The sequence below is a fragment of the Symphalangus syndactylus genome, chromosome 8 (assembly GCF_028878055.3).
Source record: "Symphalangus syndactylus isolate Jambi chromosome 8, NHGRI_mSymSyn1-v2.1_pri, whole genome shotgun sequence".
NCBI lineage: Eukaryota > Metazoa > Chordata > Mammalia > Primates > Hylobatidae > Symphalangus > Symphalangus syndactylus.
In genome coordinates, this window is record NC_072430.2 from 62,048,928 (window position 1) to 62,071,046 (window position 22,119).

At 43.2% G+C, this 22,119-nt stretch overlaps 1 protein-coding gene across 1 annotated transcript; it reads left to right on the forward strand.

The window, feature by feature from the left end:
- The first annotated feature begins 8,770 nt into the window (after positions 1 to 8,770).
- On the forward strand, positions 8,771 to 16,531 carry LOC129488742 (cytochrome c oxidase subunit 5A, mitochondrial-like). The gene is made up of 3 exons (XM_055291302.2): positions 8,771 to 8,796; positions 8,930 to 8,939; positions 15,767 to 16,531. Exons 1-3 carry the CDS (start codon positions 8,771 to 8,773, stop codon positions 16,238 to 16,240), a joined length of 510 nt encoding a protein of 169 aa, XP_055147277.1. The 3' UTR covers positions 16,241 to 16,531.
- Positions 16,532 to 22,119: the final 5,588 nt, after the last annotated feature.

Below are 22,119 nucleotides of genomic sequence, written 5' to 3' on the forward strand. Positions count from 1 at the left end.
GTCCGTATCACTCTCAGAATGTGTACACAAAGCAAAGAGATACATGGCTGACCTGTTACAAAACAGTACCATTCAATGACCAAGCACAGTGGAGGGCCCAGGGAGCCCAGAAATACATAAGGAGAAATGCACAGGATCCCAGCCTTTCTTTATGGATATACGGCAAAGTCTGTGGTCACACCACATCAAGTGCCCAAATTCTTGATCCATATGCTTCATGCAAAATAAATTGCAAATATATTGTTAGGGCTAATGAAGCCTCAGCAGGCTCTAAACCAAAAGCTGAATAATTATTAAAACCTTTTATTTTTGCCTAAAAAGTGTAAAAGTCTTGTGAGAAAAAGAAAAGGCAGCACTTATTTTAAGGGAGTTAGTGCCAGAGACCTATGTCAAAAGCACCACCCAACATAAAGAAATCATTCTGGGATAATATTAGATACCTGATGAGAAGGAGAGCTAATAACACCAAAGTACACCCAGAGGGCTTTTGTTATCTGAGAACACCCTGGGTTCTGTGCAAGGCATTCTACAACCTTTTCCCATGCTGGTCTTTACTTGGCTCAGGGGAGTAGATGGCAACTTAGAACTCAAGGTAGATTTGTTTTTCCTTAAAGAAATGTTAAGGTAACGTCTAAAGGCCTCTTCTACAACAAACAGATCAAAGGCTCGTTGAAAGCATTTACAGACAGTGGTTCACAACCTTAGCTGCACTTTACAATCACCTAGGGAGCTTAGGAAAAGTAGGATGCATAGTGACAGCCCCAGAGCAACTGAGTTAGAATCTCTGCGAGGAGGAGGCTGGGCGGGGTGGCTCATGCTTGTAATCCCAGCACTTTGGGAGGCCGAGGCGGGCGAATCACGAGGTCAGGAGATCGAGACCACGGTGAAACCCCGTCTCTACTAAAACTACAAAAAATTAGCCGGGCGTGGTGGCAGGCGCCTGTAGTCCCAGCTACTCGGAGAGGCTGAGGCGGTAGAATGGCGTGAACCCGGGAGGCGGAGCTTGCAGTGAGCCGAGATTGCGCCACTGCACTCCAGCCTGGGCGACAGAGCGAGACTCCGTCTCAAAAACAAACAAACAAAAAAAGAATCTCTGGGAGGAGGAGCCCAGGCATGGGTGATTTTGATGAACAATGAAGAATTACTGCCAAAGGGACAGGGAGTGCTGGCCAAAGTGCTGGTCTTGGGGATGGGGGTGGGCTATGCAGGGAAGCTTGATTTATATCACGTTTGCCTATTTCATGGTGTAAATACTCCCATCGTGGCCAATTTCAAGCTACTAATGTGAAGCTGGGAAGAGATGCCCATAATCTGCTCTCACTAGCACCTGAGTGCTAGCTCCAGCACACCACAGTCAGGAGCTTTTGATGACGAAGTTACAGTAAGGGATGGAAAGGCAACATAGTATGTCCTGGTGCTCTTCTGTCCCCTCTATGACATCTCACCCCTGACAGGAGGATGAGAGAAGAATCAACTGGAACCAGCGGCTCCCAGGTCAGGTAGGAAGGTGAGCCAAAAGAAGATCCCAAGTGTCTGTTAGTGTGAAGGACAGCAAGACGAGGTCTCTCCTGCTCCTGCAGAAGATCCACATTGAGATGGAGTTGGCCTCCTGAGGAAGGGAGCCTTTCTGCGGGCCTCCTGAGGAAGGGAGCCTTTCTGTGGGATCCTGACCCAACAAGGGCAGCATATGATTCATACAAGATGCTGAGCCCTGGATCTCCATGACAGTATAGTTGAATGTTCCTTTTTCCTGGGGATCTGGTCATCCAGAGGATTCCCTAGTGATCCTCTTGGGCCTCTACCAAATATCCCATTTGGAATATAAGGATTCTTTTCCAGACATCTGAATGCATGCATTTTCTCCTCTTAAATTATCAGGGTTTCTCTCAACCAACACAGCTCCCAGCTCATTATCATAAGCCTTTCTTTTATAGGTAATAAGCTAGCTTTGATAATAGCCAGCTTTTCTTTTGGATTTTTCTGAAAGAATTTGGTTTCTATTTTATAGGTGTTCAGCTCTTTACACGTATGACTTGATCTTTACATCTGCTTTCAAAAGATTCTTCTCTGTATTTACAGGGCAAACTTTCTCTGAATTGTTTTTTCAGTGAAAATTTATTTTTTTCCTTGATGCAATTCTGAAAGAACTTAAAGTTTCTGCCAAAGCTTTGGCCTCTCCCTTCCTGTTTTGTTGTTGTTTTGTTGTTTGTTTCCTGCAATGACACATACTCATTTGGAGACTTTTAAGATGACCTTTAAGTGTGCCAATTAATTTACCTTCTTTCAGTTAGTGTACATTTGGTTTCTTTTTGCTTCAAGAGGTTTTTGTTTTTTGGTTTTTGTTGGTTTTTGTTTTGTTTTGTTTTTTGTTTTTTGAGACAGACTCTGGCTCTATCGCCCAGGCTGCAGTGCAGTGGTGCGATCTCGGCTCACTGCAAGCTCCACCTTCCGAGTTCACGCCATTCTCCTGCCTAAGCCTCCCGAGTAGCTGGGACTACAGGCACCTGCCACTGCACCTGGCTAATTTTTTGTATTTTTAGTAGAGACAGGGTTTCACCATCTTAGCCAGGATGGTCTCCATCTCTGGACCTCGTGATCCGCCCGCCTCGGCCTCCCAAAGTGCTGGGATTACAGGCCTGAGCCACTGTGCCCGGCCAAGAGGTTTTAAATAATTAATGTATCAGTACCAATCCATTTATTCAAGCTCCTTTTGGTTTATCTTCATTATATCCAATTGTAAGTTCCCACCATCTAGGCTTGCTTCTTCAAGAACGGCAGCCTAATCTCCCACTTTTAGCACATGTTCACCCAGAGGCTTGCTTTTTATCATTTAGTGCTTGTCCCCTGTGGCTGGGCGCAGTGGCTCATGACTGTAATCCCAGCACTTTGGGAGGCCGAGGCAGGAGGATAACTTGAGCCCAGGAGTTCGTAGACCAGCCTGGGCAATATAGGGAGACCCTGTCTCTACAAAAAATTTAAAAATGAGCCAGACGTGTGGGTGCACAGCTGTAGTCCAGCTACTTGGGAGGCTTAAGTGGGAGGATCACTTGAACTGGGGAAGTCGAGGCTAAAATGAGCCAAGATTGCACCATTGCACTCCAGCCTGTGCAACAGAGCAAGACCATGTCTCAAACACAAACAAACAAAAAGCCTTGTCTCGTGTGCAATTTAGAGTTTCTGATTTTTTTTTCTGTTAGATAAGGTAATTTACTCTCCCATTCCACTTTTCGCTTTATGTTTCCTTTTTTTTTGTTTTGTTTTGAGACAGAGTCCCGCTCTGTCACTCAGGCTGGAGTGCAGTGATGCATCTTGGCTCACTGCAACCTCTGTCTCCCGGGTTCAATCATTCTTCTGCCTTAGCCTCCCAAGTAGCTGGGATTACAGGCGTGTGCCACCAGGCCTGGCTAATTTTTTGTATTTTTTTTTTTCAGTAGAGATGGGGTTTCGCTATGTTGGCCAGGCTGGTCTCGAACTCCTGGACTGAAGTGATCCACCCGCCTCAGCCTCCCAAAGTGCTGGGATTATGGGATTACACTGTTAACAATGGACACCACCAGGTCCAGCCCTTTATGTTTTCTTGAAAACCAGAATTTTCATCCAAAGTATCTTTTAGTGCTTCTGAATTTGTTTTCATTCTTGTCATTTATTTTGAAAGCCGTTTTGGTTGCAGCTACTTGAAGTTGTACGTGTTTTGATGCATCTTCTAAAGACTGAATCTTTCTTTTAATGTCAGTCATACCTCAACTTGTTTTAAATGCTCAGATTTCTCTTCTATCAGTCCTTTTCTCAAACTCTTTATTTTAAGCCCAAAAAAAGAGTTGAAAATTTCCAGCTCTTTATTAATGGCCTCCAGTTTTTCTATTTTCGATCATTTGTTCTCAAATATGACTTGTGTTAAAATTATTCAAGTTCTCTCAATTCCTTTTTTTTTTTCTTCTTGAAGTGGATTCTTTATGTTGCCTTATTACTGGGACCACTGATGAAATTTAATGAGATTTCAGGATTAGATACCACTAATTACCAATGTTAATTCCCTGATTTTTTGTGTGATTAAATAGGAGAGTGTTCTACGTAAACCCCCGAAAATATCTGGGGGTGGGTGATAGGGCATCACAAATAGTGATTACTCCCAAACAGTTTAAGATTTGTTTTGTTTGGTTTTTGTTTGTTTTGTTTGTTTTGTTTTGTTTTTGAGACAGAGTCTCACTCTGTCACCCAGGCTGGAGTGCGGTGATGCAATCATGGCTCACTGAAACTTCTGCCTCCCAGGCTCAAGCGATTCTCCTGTCTCAGCCTCCCGAGTAGCTGGGATTACAGGCATGTGCCTCTACACCCAGCTAATTTTTGTATTTTTAGTAGAGACGGGGTTTCACCATGTTGGCCGGGCTGGTCTTGAACTCCTGACCTCAAGTGACCCGCCTGCCTCAGCCTCCCAAAGTGCTGGGATTACAGGCATGAACCACTGTGCCCAGCCAATATTTTTTTTTAAAAAGGTTTCTGGCCGGCGCAGTGGCTCATGCCTGTAATCTCAGCACTTCGGGAGGCCGAGGTGGGTGGATCACAAGGTCAGAAGACCATCCTGGCTAACACGGTGAAACCCTGTCTCTACTAAAAATACAAAAAAATTAGCTGGGCGTGGTGGCATGCACCTGTAGTCCCAGCTACTCGGGAGGATGAGGCAGGAAAATCACTTGAACCCAGGAGGTGGAGGTTGCAGTGAGCTGAGATCGCACCACTGCTCTCCAGCCTGGGCGACAGAGTGAGACTCCGTCTAAAAAAAAAGGTTTCTGGCTGGGCGAGGTGGCTCACGCTTGTAATCCCAGCACTTTGGGAGGCCGAGGCGGGCGGATCATGAGGTCAGGAGATCGAGACCACAGTGAAACCCCGTCTCTACTAAAAATACAAAAAATTAGCCGGGCGTGGTGGCGGGCGCCTGTAGTCCCAGCTACTCAGAGAGGCTGAGGCAGGAGAATGGTGTGAACCCGGGAGGCGGAGCTTGCAGTGAGCCGAGATCACACCACTGCACTCCAGCCTGGGCGACAGAGCTAGACTCCGTCTCAAAAAAAAAAAAAAAAAAAAAAAAGGTTTCTGTACTGCACTTGCAACTTTAGTGTAAGTTTCAGGTTAAAAAAAAAAAAGTGATCTTTTTTTTTAGTGCAGTTTTTAGGTTCGCAGCAAAATTAAGTGGAAAGTACAGAGAGTTCCCATATACCCCCGTTCCCACATATGCACAACCCCGACCACTATCAACATCCCACACTACAGTGATACATTTGTTACAACTGATGAACCTACATTGATACATAATTATCCCCCAAGGTCCATAGTTCACATTAGGTCTCACTCTTGGTGTTATATATTCTTTGGGTTTTGAAAAATGTTTAATGGAATGTATCCACCGTTGCAGTATTGTACAGAATAGTCTCACTGCCCTAAAAATCCTCTGTGCCCTGACTATTCACACCCCATCCTCCAATCCCTGGTAACCACTCATCTTTTTACCATCTCCATAATTTTGCATTTTCTAGAATGTCATATACTTGGAATCATACAGTATTTAGCCTTTTCTTTCCTTTTTTTTTTGAGACAGTCTCTGTCACCCTGGCTGGAGTGCAGTGGCACAATCTTGGCTCGCTACAACCTCCACCTCCCAGGTTCGAGCAATTCTCTCTCAGCCTCCCAAGTAGGTGAAATTACAGGTGCCCGCCACCATGCCTGGCTAATTTTTGTATTTTTAGTAGAGACGAGGTTTCACCATGCTGGCCAGGCTGGCCTCGAACTCCTCACCTCAGGTGATCTGCCCACCTCAGCCTCCCAATGTGCTGGGATTACAGGTGTGAGCCACTGCTCCCAGCCATAGTGGCCTTTTTAAAATTCTTCTGAATGAGGTTAAGATTGTAAGATATTTAATGTCTTTCTCCAGAATGGCAAAAGTGTTCAGTTATTTGTCTACTTGCATAAAATAGACTTCTAATAATTAGAAATATGACTAGGAATACCGCCATTTTCCACAGCAATCCATGAGGACCTGGGCCTGGGATGAGGTACCTGGTTATGCTGCCACCACCTGGCACAGTGTCCCCAGGACAGGTGTGACACTGAGCATCATCACCATCACTCTGAAACCCTCAGGTTGCCAGGACACTGCCAGCCACATCAGATGCAGAGAGCACCAGCAAGCATTGCACCTAGAACCAAACCAGCAGCTGGCACCAGGCACAGACCTCAGTGGAAGCAGGGGAGGGAAGCCCATAAAATGCTGGCCAAAAGCTCCTCCTCTCCTGAGTACATATTTCATTCCGAGGCCATGAGGGCCTTATTCTGCCACAAAGGTCAAAGAAAACTCCCCATTCTCAGCTCCCTCCTTGATTTTTGTCTAGCCTTTGAATGTGAATGGGGCAATTTACTGGAAGAATCATACAAATGGTTTCAACTTACTTCACTACTTTTAACTTTAAAAAGCTAAGGACAAGGTGGGGTGCGGTGGCTCATGCCTATAATCCCAGCACTTTGGGAGGCCAAGGAGGGCGGATCACAAAGTCAGGAGTTCGAGACCAGCCTGGCCAATATGGTGAAACCCTGTCTCCACTAAAAATTCAAAAAAAAAAATTAGCCAGGCATTGTGGCTCATGCCTGTAATCCCAGCTACTCAGGAGGCTGAGGCAGGAGAATTGCTTGAACCCGGGAGGCAGACGTTGCAATGAGCCAAGATCTCGCAACTGCACTCCAACCACCTGGGCGACAGAGCGAGACTCTATCTCAAAAAAAAAAAAAAAAAAAAAAAAAAAAAAGCTAAGGACGAAGCAAGTGGTACTTTCAAAGTCTTCACATTTCTAGAATGTGGAGTCCAACTGTGATCAAGGAAATAATTAATAATTCTCGCATGATTCCTGCATGTAGGGTGAAATGTTTGATGACAGAAGCCCTTCAGGTTGCTACTGTTCAAAATAATAATCTGAGGGGGTATTGAGTGCTGGAGGGATCTCCTCTCTCTCACAAAGGCAAGAGTATTGGGCCACCTGAACATCTTTTCAATGTGGCACCTGGAAAGTGCCACCGTCTCCAGTCCTGGAGCCACGACTGGTCCAGTTCAATGAGTAGCTCTGGCTTGTTAACAATGAAACTAGCTCAGCTGGGGATTGGTTGATTTTAACTGGGTAGGGATGAGTAAGTTCGCTGACCTCAGCTGGCTTTGCTCATGTGTCCCAGGGTTACCTGGGGGTCAGCTGATCTGGGCTAAGCTGGGCAGCTCTTCTAATCTCAGCTGGACTTGCTCATGTGTTTTGGGGTCAGCAGGGGGGTCAGCTGATGTAGGCTGGGCTGGGCAAGCTCAATGTATCTCTGGGTCAGCTGGGAGTCAGTTGATGTAGGCTGGCCGTAGCCATGCACTGGGACCTGCCTTACCTGTCTCTCATCCTCCTCCTAAAACAACAGGAGAGCTCACTCCTGTCTTCCCTTGGCTATAGCAGAGGCATAAGAAAGCCTTTGGAGGGTAATGATCCAATCTGCATTTTGAAACGTTTTCTCTGGCTGCAGGATGTCAGCAACTATTTTGATGGCCATTTCTCTCCATGAAGTCCTCATCCTCAGAGAAACAAAAGTTATCTGGAACTGGGATATAGAGTAAGTGCAGATGTGCATGTCCGTTGCTTCTTTCGTTTCTGTGGTTCACTTCACCAGCTCCAGAACCACACCATCTTTGCCAGGATCTGCACCTGCAAAATGCAGGCCGTGTACTCTCCCTCCTTCTCCATGTAACTCCATCTTGAAACAAACGCTTGAATCTAGTTAGTGGAATCTACATCACTCGTATGCACCCTAACAAGAAGGAAATCTTGGAAAGGGAGTTTGGGGTTCTACATCGAGAAGGCAGGATTTCTACTGAGGAACTATGATAATGAAGAGAGACTATTTGGAAGATTTCGGGTAGCTGCAAATGACAGATGTTCATGACAGTTGCCGTACTTGTCTCATGTGATCTGGCTACTCAGGACAGAGCTGCTCATCTATAGACTGGACATAAAACAAAGCATTGCCATTTAAGACGGCTTGTAGCAGAACTCTGCCCAATAGGAACAGAGAAGGATAAACTGGCCCAATTTAATCCTCTTTCAGGAAATCTGAAAGTGAGACATACAAAGAGGGTCAGCAGTGAGCAGGCAGAGAAAGTCAGGTTACAAGAATGGGAGTCAGACAAAAGTAGGAAGCAGAGTGACACCGTCATCTGAGTCAGATGCGATAGTTACAAAACCTGTTATGGTGTCACTACATTTGCCACAGTATCTGGACTAAGATTCTAATTTCACGTGGAGCCTGATGTAGAACTCCCACCACATCAGACTTGAAAACATCTCTGCTCTTGTAATCTATAAAGATCCAACCCACCGCACCCACTAGAAAAGATAAAACACAATATAAAGCAGCAAATTCTATGTCTAAAGGTTGCTCACCAGATTTGAGCTCCTAAAGGGGCCATGTGTGGTTAATTTGTGTATCACGCCCAAGCATCTAGTACTTTTGGGAAGCACTCAGGAGATGGTCGTTGAAAATTGAAATGAGGGTTTTAGCAATAAAACCCTCATTTTTATGCTATGGGATTCAGAGTAGAGAACAATCACTGTTATAACTGTAGTGCACTACATATGCTGGGTTTATCCTCTCACCACAGATCCATAATCTGCCTTTCCTCTGCCCTCCTCTGTATCTTACAAGGATGATTTCCAAGGACTGCATGCCCTGTCCTCCCTTATTCTGTGGCTTCTTATCGGGAATGGCCAAAGAGAAGCACTACTCCTGGTAATGGGAAGAGGGAAAGAGGAATTGGTCTCCTACCACCCTCTATGGCCACAGGTGCCGCCAGGTTGTCTCTTTTCCACAGCTCTAGCTGCCCAGTCTCTGGTGACACTGTGCCTTTCCCTTGTCTCTGCAGGCCTGCAGTGGTAATAGATTTTAGCTGTCATTAATCCCTGGATACTTTACTAGCCTTTGATGGGTCTCTCAATCCTGCCCACCCCTCTGAAAATAGTCCCTCTATTAAACTCTTCAGTGAAACCCATTAAGCGTGTCATCTATTTCTAGCCAGCACCCTGACTGATACATTGTATTCATATTCCAAAAAGGAGGGAATAGTTCTGTACTTGTCCCCAAGTAGTCTTACTACCTGACCTTACCAAGTAGGGCAAGTTCACACAGTCTGAAAGAACGTACAAAACAGCCTTTTGCTTCTAGCACTGGAGATACAGGAGTGATTTCTCTGTTTCTTCTAGTAGTTCCTACTCCCCCAGATTCTCTCACTGAGGCCAGGTCTCAGCCTCTCCTTCTCCCATCCCCTTCGCAGTGAAGCCTCCTCCCCTGTAATCTCTCTCTCTCTCTCCCTCCCTCCCTCCCTCCTCTCTCTCTCTCTTTAGTTTCTCTTTCTCTTGACTCCAGGGACCCACTGCTCCTGGCGCTGACTGTCAGTCTTTGGACCTGGTCCGGTTTTTCCAGATGGGGTTGGGGTTTCCAATACTGGAAGCTCAAGGTAGAAGGATAAAAAAGAGGCCTTCTTGGGGGTCTGCCCTCAGGTTGTGGTGTCTATAAAATAATCAGATGGTTTTAACAGGTAAGATTAAACATCCTGTAGGTATTTCATGCATTTGCTGGAAGGTGTGCTAGGTGGCTGGGTGTCTTTGATTAAGTTGACTCTAGGAAGAGAAAGGGAAAAAGTGGAGAGCGGATGGGGATCTTACCACCTTAGGAACTATTTCTTTGAGGCTGGGTACGGTGGCTCATGCCTATAATCCCAGCACTTTGGGAGGCTGAGGCGGGCAGATCACAGGGTCAGGAGTCCGAGATCAGCCTTGCCAATGTGGTGAAACCCTGCCTCTACTAAAAATACAAAAATTGACTGGACGTGGTGGCCTGCACCTGTAATCCCAGCTATTTGGGAGGCTGAGGCAGGAGAATCGCTTGAACTGGGAAGCAGAGGTTGCAGTGAGCCATATCGCACCATTGCACTCCAGCCTGGGCATGGCAGTGAGACTGTCTCAAAAAAGAGAACAAAAAGCCAAAGGAAAAACAAAGAAACTGACTCGGGCTGAGCTTTGAAAAAGAGATAAAATTAGGCTGGGTGTGGTGGCTCACACCTGTAATTCCAGCACTTTGGGAGGCTAGGATGGGTGGATCACTTGAGTTCAGGAGTTTGAGACCAGCCTGGACAACATGGTGAAACTCCATTTCTACAAAAAATACAAAAATTAGCCAGGCATGAAAATTAGCATGGTACAGTCCTGTTGTCCCAGCTACTCAAGAGGCTGAGGTGGAAAGATGGCTTGAGCCTGGGAGGCAGAGGTTACAGTGAGCTGAGATCATGCCACTTCACTCAGCCTGGGTGACAGAGCGAGACATAAGACCCTGTCTCAAAATATAATAATAATTGAAAAAGAGATAAGATTAAACACATAAGAGGACAGAGGGCATTTCACAAAGAGGGAGCAGAGAAGGTGAGCAAATATAGCATTTGGGAAGAAATTGGTACACCACTTTGTCCAGTTGATGTAAACAAGTAGAGGGAGATGAGTTTGGAGAGCTAAGTAAAAAACGAATTTGGGGGCCTTAAGTGCTAGGATAAGAGATTTAAGAAGTCTTTAAAGGTTCTTAGCAGGGCAATTTTTCATAATTCACACATAAAATGAGTTGTAAGGGTAGATAAAATGACAAGTTAAAAAATAAACACACTTATTCAGATGTGAGATTGTGAAGGGCTATGTCCTAGTAGTGGTCCTTGAAAAGTTTATAGAAGAAACTACACTTTGCTTATGGGCTAAATGTGGTAGAAAAGGAAAAGTAGAAGATAAGAATGACCTCAAAGTTTTAAAATTGAGAGATTGAGAGAATGACATGCTTAGGCAAGAATAGAAAAACTTAGAGACAGCTATTAATAGTTTTGGATGAAAGATTTCAGTTTGAGGTGTACTGCCTTTAGATCACTACAGTGCTTCCTAGTGGGGTTGGAAATGGAGGCCTGAAACACAGTAAGGATTGGAGACAATTGCAAAGGTGATTATTTGAGGTTATGAGTGAGTGACACCTCTGAGAAAGACTTCGCATTAAATCTGTGGGTCAAGAACTAAGCTTTGTCATTTGCAACAGCATGGATTTACCTGGAGGACGTTATATTAAGTGAAATAAGCCAGGCACAAAAAGAAATACCACATGATCCATTCATATGTGGATTCTAAAAATTTGGAATACCGAGAAGCAAGAGTGTAGTCTGATGATTGCCAGAGCTGGGGAGGGAAATGGGGAGATGTTGGTCAGAGGACACAAACTTTCAATTGCAAGGTAAAAAATTTGGGAAATCTACTGTAGAGCACAGTGACTATAATTAATAAAACTGTATTGCATAATTGAATATTGCTAAGAAAGTAGATTTTCAGAGTTCTTACCACAAGAGAACGATGTGTATAAGGTAATGCATGTATTAATTAGCCCAATTTAGCCATTCCACAATGCATACATATTTCAAAACATCATACTGTACATCATAAATATATACAATTTTAATTTGTCAATTAAAGAAATAATTTCTTCATTGGAAGAACATACAAGATTTTTAAGAAATGAATTAAAAAATTAAGATGTAAAAAACAAAACCAAAAAACTAGCACCTTTCAGGAGCTGGAGAAGAAAACAGATTTGTGAAGGGAGTCAGTACAGAAACAATTTGAAAAATGGGCAAAGAAAAAGGTAGAGAAATGAGACGGTAGAGAAATGAGACAGCATAAGAAAACCAAGGAGTGATTTTCCAGAAAGGGTAAGCTTCACATTTGAATTTTAACACGTCCATCGCAGCCTTTACAAAACCATCCTTCAAGATTTAAAAAATAAAATCAGAGAATAAAGCGATGGGACAAACTGTGTGAAAAAGTTGTGTTAAATTGGGACAATTTGAACACGAAAAATAAATAAGACTGGGTGTGGTGGCTCACACCTGTAATCCCAGCACTTTGGGAGGCCAAGACAGGAGGATCACTGGAGTCCAGAAGTTCAAGACCAGCCTGGACAACAGATGTGAGACCCCATCTGTACAAAAAATTATTTAAAAAATTAACCAGACATGGTGGCACATGCCTGTAGTCTCAGCTACTTGGGAGGCTGAGATGGGCCCTTGAGTCTAGGAGGTCGAGGCTGCAGTGAGCCATGATCATACCACCACACTCCAGCCTGGGTGACAGAGTGAGACCACACATACACACGCACACACACACACACACACACACACAAAAGATAGCAAAAGGTGATCACATACTGAATAAAATAGGAATCCATTACAGTTGTGTTCAAACTGGTCAAAAAAATACTACCTAAAAATGTCAATCTACATTATTAAACATTGATGTAATCCTGAAGACACTGGACGGTATATCAGTTATATGACCTTGGATACAATTAACAGAAAACTCAGTTGAAATTAGCTTAAACAATATAACTAGATGATTGTTGGCTCATTCTCTGAAAAGACCACAAGTTAGGCAGGTTTTAGGGTTGGTCGAATCTGAAGGAAAATACCTACAATTCTTTTATTTCTACCTTCCTCCACCAGCCAGCCACATCCTCAGCCTGATTTCTCTAAAGCTACATGCTTCCGTGTTTATACCTGGGCTACATCCTTCCCTAAGAGAGGGCACCTCTCCCAAACCTCCCATGATTTGTATCTTAGGGAACCAGCCACTAGGGCTAGGGGAAGGCTATAAGCTGACTGGCTTAGGTGCTCATTACTGAACCGACCACTATGGCCCTACCCCCTACATTGAAATCACCCTGAGGGGCACTAAAGCAATCAGGGCCTGCCTCTGGATGTGGGGTGAATGGCCAGTCTCACTCAACTTTGAGACTGGTTAGGTAGGATCTGCAGATAGATACTGAATGTATACATTAGGTTGTGATTGGCCAAGTCAAAATATCAGTGGCTTAGCTGGGCGTGGTGGCCTGCACCTGTGGTTCCAGCTACTCGAGAGGCTTAGGTGAGATCTCTTGGGAGGTGGAGGCTGCAAAGCACTAAGATTGTGCCTGTGAATAGCCACTGCTCTCCAGCCTGGGTGACAAAGCAAAGTGCTGTCTCTTAAAAACATCGAGTGGATTTTGAGTTTTCTGAAGTCTGGAATTTTGCAGTCCAGATAGATATGGTAGCTCTGCCCCATAAAGTTATTTGGACCCAGGAGCCTCCTTCTAGCTCACCATCCTGATGACATTCCTGGGGTAGAGCCCTAATTCTCATTATGCAGGGCAGGATTTCTGTTCCAGGAAGCAGGATGGAGAAAGTGACAAAAAAGGAGTACAGGGGGCACATTTGAAGGAAGGTTCCCAGGAGCTGTCAGCATCACTACCCTTTATCACATGGCCATACCCACCTGACAAGTAGGCTAGGAAATGAAATTTTTTCTTTTTTTCTTTTTCCTTTTTTTTTTTTTTTTTTTGAGACAGAGTCTCATTCTCTCGCCCAGGCTGGAGTACAGTGGCAAGATTTCAGCTCACTGCAACCTCTGCCTCCTAGGTTCAAGTGATTCTCCTGCCTCAGCCTCCCGAGTAGCTGGGATTACAGGTGTGCACCACTACCACCTGACTAATTTTTGTATTTTTAGTAGAGACAGGGTTTCATCATGTTGGCCAGGCTGTTCTTGAACTCCTGACCTCAAGTGATTCACCCGCCTCGGCCTCCCAAAGCGCTGGGATTACAAGTGTGAGCCACTGCTCTCGGCCGGAAATGAACTTTTTTCTGAGGTGGCCATTTGTCTGGCTAAACATTCTATTATTGTGCAATGCAGGGGAAATAAATACTGGGGGATGATAGGCACTTTCAGCAACTTGAATAAATGAACGTATTAGAGTTGATTGATCTAAGCCTAGGTGACAAAATTAGTAAATTATGTAGGAGGATAGTTATTCATTTATAATCTGTCAAACAGGACAGGCGAGATGAGAAAAAATCCCAATTCAGAGGAATGAAATCATGAAAAGGGAAGAATAAATGATAAGTTAAAATAACTCTGTTTATATACCGTTTCTGCCACCTAACAGTTGGGCAATCTTTAACAAGTTGCGTAGCTTCAATAAGCCTACAATCTGTCTGTAAAATGGAGATAATATCATCTACTCCACAAAGCTGGGAGAAGATTGAGATAATATTTATTAGGTGCTTTGTAAACAATAATGCTCATACCGATCAAAGTTATTATTAGTAATAACAAAGCTTACAATGTTGTAGTAAATATTTTAGAAAACATTGATTGAGTTAAAAGTGATATGAGACTTTTGTTATCTTTTAAAATCACTTTTTTAAAACATAACTGAACTTGTAGTTAATTTTTTAAAATTCTCACTAATTTTTTTCCTGCTGGTCAGTTCTCATTTGTTAAATTGTGTATCCAAAAAGCAGTTGAGCAAATATTCTCACTGTATCATAACAAACTCATGAAATGCAAAGCCAGAAACTTCAGATTAAAAAGAAATTTTAATTCCAATATTATAATATACATTCATTTCTATAGCAAAATAAATTTCACAAAATTATAATAAATTAAATAAATGGAGTCCCAAATTTCATACATACTCTCTTTTGCATAAAGAATAGGAATTAGTTTAGAAAAGGGTCTCACTGGCTTTGTGTAGTGCATTTACAAGTTATAATGGGAAGAGCAAAGGGGCTAGTCTCATTTCTACTACACAATGGCCTCAATGTAAGGTGATGTCTTGGTCTGCAAGGCAGCCATAAGGTCAGGAGATTGGTTACATACAGGGAGATTAATTAAGTGAGCGTATTGAGATGAGAGCCAGGTTTTTCTCTGTCACAGAAGGGAATTAACAGTTCAGAAAGGGTGAAAACTAAACCTGGAAGCAGTGATCTCCTAGTAGCAATGATCACACCCAGCACGCAGATGGAGGCTTCTGAATACCATTCTCTACTAACAGAATCCAGAAATCCTCGAAGAAATGGTTGATTTTAAGACTGGAACAAGGACAGTACAAAATGTTCCTGGAACATCTTGTTTGTCACAAAAGTAGGAAAGCAATCAAAGAATGATGAGGACATGTTAGGAGAAGTCCTAGTTTGAAGGGCTCTCATTAGCTAAATCTGGAAAAATTTGAATATCAAAATAAATGATAGCCACAGATTATCGTCCATTGAATAAAATAGATAAGGGAGAAGAGAAAGCTTTTTTTTTTTTTTCTTTAAGAGACAGTCTCAGTCTGTCACCCAGGCTGGAGTGCAGTGGCACAAGCATGGCTCACTGCAGCCTCGAACTCCTGGGTTCAAGTGATTCTCCTGCCTCAGCCTCCCCTGTAGGTGAGACTACAGGTGTGCACTACCATGCCCAGCTAATCTTTTGATTTTTTTTTCTTTTGTAGAGATGAGGTCTCACTATGTTGACCAGGCTAGTTTTGAACTCCTGGCCTCAAGTGCACCGGCCTTTGCCTCCCAAAGTGCTGGAATTACAGGCATGAGCCACTGATCTAGGCCAAGGAAAACTTTACCTTATAATAGAATGCCAACTAGTAAATGTAGAAATAATAATGGAATTAGAATAGCATCACTTGTCAACCGTTATAGTAATAATTGATTTAGGTAAGAACCAATAATGGATGCTAAAGCCAGTGGCGGGGGGTGGGGGGAGCTGTGGAATGTGATGAAGAACACGATATTCATATAACATAAAAGTAGCTCTAGCCGGCCACCGCCAGCTGCGGGGCAACCCGCGAGCTCACACCGGTTTCTCTCCATTCTCAGCCTGCGCGCAACCATCGCCGTTGTGCTGGGGCCGCTCTCCGCCGCTGCGCGGTGACTGCAACTGCCCGGGCCGGCCCTCGAGACCTCCTGCATTCCGCCCCAACCCCCGGCCCCGCCACGGCTATCCAGTCAGTTCACTGTTATTCCCATGGGTCACATGAGACAGATGTGGAGTTTGATGCTCGCTGGGTAACATACTTCAACAAGCCAGATATAGATGCCTGGGAATTGCGTAAAGGGATGAACACACTTGTTAGCTATGATCTGGTTCCAGAGCCCAAAATCATTGATGCTGCTTTGCGGGCATGCAGACGGTTAAATGATTTTGCTAGTGCAGTTGGCATCCTAGAGGCTGTTAAGGACAAAGCAGGACCTCATAAGGAAATCTACCCCTATGTCATCCAGGAACTTAGACCAACTTTAAATGAACTGAGAATCTCCACTCCGGAGGAACTGGGCCTTGACAAAGTGTAAACCCCATGAACGGGCTTTTCAAGGATTTATTGATATTGCTACTTGTGTGTAAACAGTTACCTGGAAATACTGATGATAACATATTACCTTATTTGAACAAGTTTTCCTTTATTGAGTACCAAGCCATGTAATGGTAACTTGGACTTTAATAAAAGGGAAATTGAGTTTGAACTGAAAAAAAAAAGTAGCTCTCCACAAAATACCTATTAATAACTTTTAACCTAGTAAGTACAAAATACTTGTTAATTAATTTTACAGTGAAGAAATTCAGCAGACACCATCTTAACCAAGTGATAAGGGTCAACCCTGATAGAAATAGAATAAATTACATTGTTGCCTTCTGATGCTGCACTGAGAAGAACAGAGCATCAGTTCTGTGGTACGCCTCCATAAAAACCCACTACCAACAAATAACCTAAATCTAACCATGAGAAACTTAGGGCAAACTGAAATGTAGGGACAGTCTACAAATTAATTGCCTGTTCTCTTTTAAACTGTCAACATGAAAGACACAGAAAAACTGAGGAATCTCCAAGTTGAAGGAGGTTAAAGAGACATAACAATTAAATTCAACACATGATCTTCTATTGGTTCCTGGGTCAGAAAGGAAAGGGTGATTATAAAGCACATTATGGAGATAATCAGTGAAATTTGAATGTAGTCTGCAGATTGGATGTTAGTATTGTATCAATTTTAATTTATTGATTATAATGATTTTACTGGACTTTTATATGTTTTATATACAAAATGAGAGAGAAAAAGATAATATGGTAAAATGTTAGTTGATTAGGGAATCGAAGGATAAAAAGAAGTCTGAATTATTCCTGCAATTTGCTGTAAGATTGAAATTATTTTAGAATTATTTTTTAAAAGCATAATGTATCATATAAAATATATTAAATTTCAGTTCCCTAAAAGTTATAGGGCTTCTAGAAACATGACAGTGAGAGCATGGTTTTGGATCTTCTCAAACTCCCTACATATAAACAGAGAAACTAGACAACAAAATTAAAACTCATTGATAACATTTACAGCAAAAGAAGATGGCAAGGCATCCCCACAAACCACAGAATACGAGCATATGGGGACACACCATCATCAGCCACAAGACCTGCATGATGTTGGAGTGTGTGTAAGAGATAGGAAAGGGAGCCCACGGGACATTTGATAGACTGAGAACAGGAGAATCCAAAGAGCAACAGCATTCACTGGAAAGCACAATAGGTCAATCCATGAGTGGCAACTGAAACTGGCAGAGGTTTTGCCCATTTTAATTGCAGATGAGCACAAGAAAACCCAGTAAGACATAAAGGGGTGGGGACATTCTAGCCCCTCTGAATTTACAATACTGACTGTCCAAATCTCACTTCCAGGACACAGCTCTGAGAGAAACTGCTGGGTGTGGGATCAAAATTGATCAAGATAGGGACAACACATAAAAAGGAGATCCAGGCCGAGGTGGTGGCTCACACCTGTAATCCCAGGACTTTGGGAGGCCAAGGCAGGTGGATCACCTGAGGTGGGGAGTTCGAGACCAGCCTGATCAACATGGAGAAACCCCGTCTCTACTAAAAATACAAAATTAGCCAGGCGTGGTGGCGCATGCCTGTAATCCCAGCTACTTGGGAGGCTCAGGCAGAAGAATCACTTGAACCTGGGAGGCCTGGAGGTTGCAGTGAGCCAAGATCGCGCCAGTGCACTCCAGCCTGGGCAACAAGGGTGAAACTCCATCTCAAAAAAAAAAAAAAAAGGAGATCCAGATAAAAAGTCAATAAGGAGAGCAGAGCCAGGAAATCTAAAAACTGCAGACAGCTATATATTTAAAACTTTACACAAAAGCAAAGAAGTACCTCAGTGATGTTAGCAAAATCTATCTGAACCTAGCCACCATTAGAAGTTCAGAAAAACTAATTTTACTTAAAAACGAACAATAGAAAAATACTAAGGTCAAATTCCAAATTTACTAAAAGAAAAAAGAGAATACGGAGCAGAATAACATTCCTACAAAAAATGAAAGTACATCATAAAGACATATTCAAGAAGTAGATCAAAACTATAATGTGAAAAAAAAAAAATTATAATGTGGCCAGACTCAATGACTCATATGGCTCATGCCTATAATCTCAGCACTTTGGGAGATCAAAGTGGGTGGATCACTTGAGCCCAGGAGTTCCAGAACAGCCTGGGCAACATGGCGAAACCCCATCTCTACAAAACATTAGTTGGGTGTGGTGGCGCACGCCTGTGGTTCCAGCTACTCGCGGGGCTGAGACAGGAGGATCGCTTGAGCCCAGCAGTTCGAGACCAACCTGGGCAACATAGGGAAACCCCATCTCTAAAAAAAAGGAAAAAAGAAAAAAAATTACAGTAATGATTAACACTAAACTAGAAGAAAAAAGGGAAACACACTCACACACACACACACACAGAAAATGCCTTAAGAGAAGTAGTAGATGAAAGGAGGAAGTTGCCTGTAGAACTAAGACAAAATAAAATTTAAAAGGGAGGCAGATGACAGAATATAAAGGTTATATCATCTGACAGGGTAGCTATGATACAACAATTTAAAACTGGGGTAAGAATGGGGATAACATATGCAAAATTGTTTACCATTTCAGTAGTTGGTGGTTGTATTATGAATATTAATTGTCAGTAGTAACATGTTGTTATTCTGAAATAACTACTATTATTGTTCTGAGACTGCTGGTTTTATGTGGGAAAAAGTAAATGAAAGTCATGAAATTTTCAAAGTCTATCATCCCCTGTTACCTTGAGAACTAGGGTTCTTGGCATGGAGGAAAGGAGATATACATGTAAAATAGAAGTTAACTAAAAACCTTGTAGTTATAATTTAAAATGGAAATGTTAGTATAAACTCTGGAAAGGAAAATAAATCTCTGGGCCCCAAAATCACTCAAGCTGGGAACTGCTTAGGGCAAATCTGCCTCCCCTTCTATTCAAAGTCACCCCTCTGCTCCCTGTGATAAATACATACATATCTGATTGCCTCATTTGGAGAGGCTAATCAGAAGCTCAAAAGAATGCAACCATTTGAATCTTATCTACCTGTGACCTGGAAGCCTCCTCCCTGCTTAGAGTTGTCCTGCTTTTGTCTCAAGTTGTCCCACATTTCCAGACTGAACCAATGTACATCTTACACACATTGATGTCTCAAGTCTCCCTACAATGTACAAAACCAGGCCAGGCACAGTGGCTCACGCCTGTAATCGCAGCACTTTGGGAGGCCGAGGCAGGTGGATCATGAGGCCAGGAGTTGGAGACCAGCCTGATCAACATGGTGAAACCCTATCTCTACTAAAAACACAAAGATTAGCCTGGCGGGTGGCACATGCCTGTAATCCCAGCTACTTGGGAGGCTGAGGCAGGAGAATCGTTTGAACCCAGGAGGCGAAGTTTTCGGTAAGCCAAGATGGCGCCACTGCACTCCAGCCTGGTGACAGAGCGAGTCTCAAAAAAAGTACAAAAGCAAGCTGTGCTCCTACCACCTCGGGCCCATGTCGTTAGGACTCCTGAGGCTGTGTCAGGGGTGTGGGTCCTCAGCCTTGGCAAAATACACTTTCTAAATTAACTGAGAACTGCCTCAGATTTTTGGAGTTCACAACTCATAAGACATTATACCTATTATATGTAGTTCTTTCCACTGAAAAGACTTAGAAACAGTGACTCCATTGTGGTCTTGAAATATCATTTCCCATTAGAAGAAACCAGGGTTTCTTGGAGAAATGGCTGATTCCAAAATTCCAAGGTTTGGTTTTTGGTCATTGGTTTTTATTTTATTTTATTTTTTATTTTTTTGAGACAGAGTCTCCCTCTGTCACCCAGGCTGGAGTGCAGTGGTGTGATCTCGGCTCACTGCAGCCTCCGCCTCCCTGGTTCAAGTGATTCTCCTGCCTCAGGCTCCTGAGTAGCTGGGACTACAGGCACGCACCACCACGCCAGGCTAACTTTTTGTATTTTTAGTAGAGACGGGGTTTCACAGTGTTAGCCAGGATGGTCTCCATCTCTTGACCTTGTGATCCACCCGCCTCAGCCTCCCAAAGTGCTGGGATTACAGGCATGAGCCACCGCGCGCGGCCGTCCTATTTTATTTTTAATTGACAAGTAATAATTGTATATATTTATGGAACACAAAGTGATATTCCCTTTTTTTTTTTTTTTTTTGAGTCTTGCTCTGTCACCCAGGCTGGAGTGCAGTGGTGCCATCTCGGCTCACTGCAGCCTCCATCTCCCAGGTTCAAGTCATTCTCATGCCTCAGCAGGAGGTTAGCTCTGTCGCCCAGGCTGGAGTGCCGTGGCCTGATCTCGGCTCACTGCAACCTCCGCCTCCCAGGTTCAAGCGATTCTCCTGCCTCAGCCTCCTGAGTAGCTGGGATTACAGGCATGTGCCACCACACCAGGCTAATCTTTGTATTTTTAGTAGAGATGGGGTTTCACCGTGTTGATCAGGCTGGTCTCCAACTCCTGGCCTCATGATCCGCCTGCCTCGGCCTCCCAAAGTGCTGGGATTACAGGCATGAGCCACCATGCCTGGCCCCAAAGTGATGTTTCAATACATGTATAAATTGTGGAATGATCACATCAGAGTAATTAGCATATCCACCATCTCAAATATTTATTGTTTCTCTGTGGTGAGAACATTAAAAACCCTCTCTTTAAGCTCTTTTGAAGTATACAACACATTATTATTAGCTATAGTCACCTTGCCCTGCAGTAGAACACCAGGACTTACTCCTCCTATCTAGCTGTAACTTCGTACCCATTGGTAAATTATCTCTCCTTTCTGGTTCACCCCCCGCCCCTTCCCCAAGGCTCTGGTAACCACGATTTTACCCTCTACTTCTAGAAGTTTGACTTTTTTAGATTCCACATATAAGTGGATCATACTGTATTTGTCTCTCTCTGCCTGGCTTATTTCACTTAACATAATATCCGCTAGGTTCATCCTTGTTGTCACAAATGATAGAATTCTCTATTTTTTAAAGGCTGAATAGTACTCCATTGTGTATATACATCAAATTTTAAAAACCCATTCATCTGTTGATGAACATTTAGATTGTTTCTATACCTTGACTAACATGCATACTGCTGCAATGGACGTGGGAGTATAGATATTCTTTCAGCATACTGATTTCATTCCCTTTGTGCACACGCCCCATAGTGGGATTGCTGGATTTTATGGTAATTATATTTTTGGTTTTTTGAGGAACCTCTATACTGTTTTCCGAAATGGCTGAAGTAATTTACATTCACACCAACAGTGTACAAGTTTCCTTTTACTGCACATCCTCACCAACACTTGCTATCTTTCATCTTTTCGATAATATACAGTCTAACAGGTGTGAGGTGACATCTCATTGTAGTTTTCATTTGCATTGCTCTGATAATTAGAGATGTTAAACACCTTTTCATATATCTATTGGCCATTTGTATGTCTTCTTTTGGAAGTAGCTATTCAAGTCCTTTGCCCATTTTTAATAGGGTTACTTGATTTCTTGTTATTGAATAGTCTGGGGTCCATGTATATTTTGGATATTAGCTCCTTATCTCATGTATAATAATGAGTTCTTACAGGTTAGTATTTTCTAAAAATGACTTCTTGAAACATTCATTCACAGGAGGTTAAGAAGTACTATTCCGGCCAGGCATAGTAGCTCATGCCTCTAATCCCAGCACTTTGGGAGGCCAAGGCAGGTGGATCACGAGGTCAGGAGTTCAAGAACGGCCTGGCCAACATGGTGAAACCCCGTCTCTACTAAACATACAAAAATTAGCTGGGCGTGGTGGCAGGCGTCTGTAGTCCCAGATACTCGGGAGGCTGTGGCAGAGAATTGCTTGAACCTGGGAGGCAGAGGTTGAGG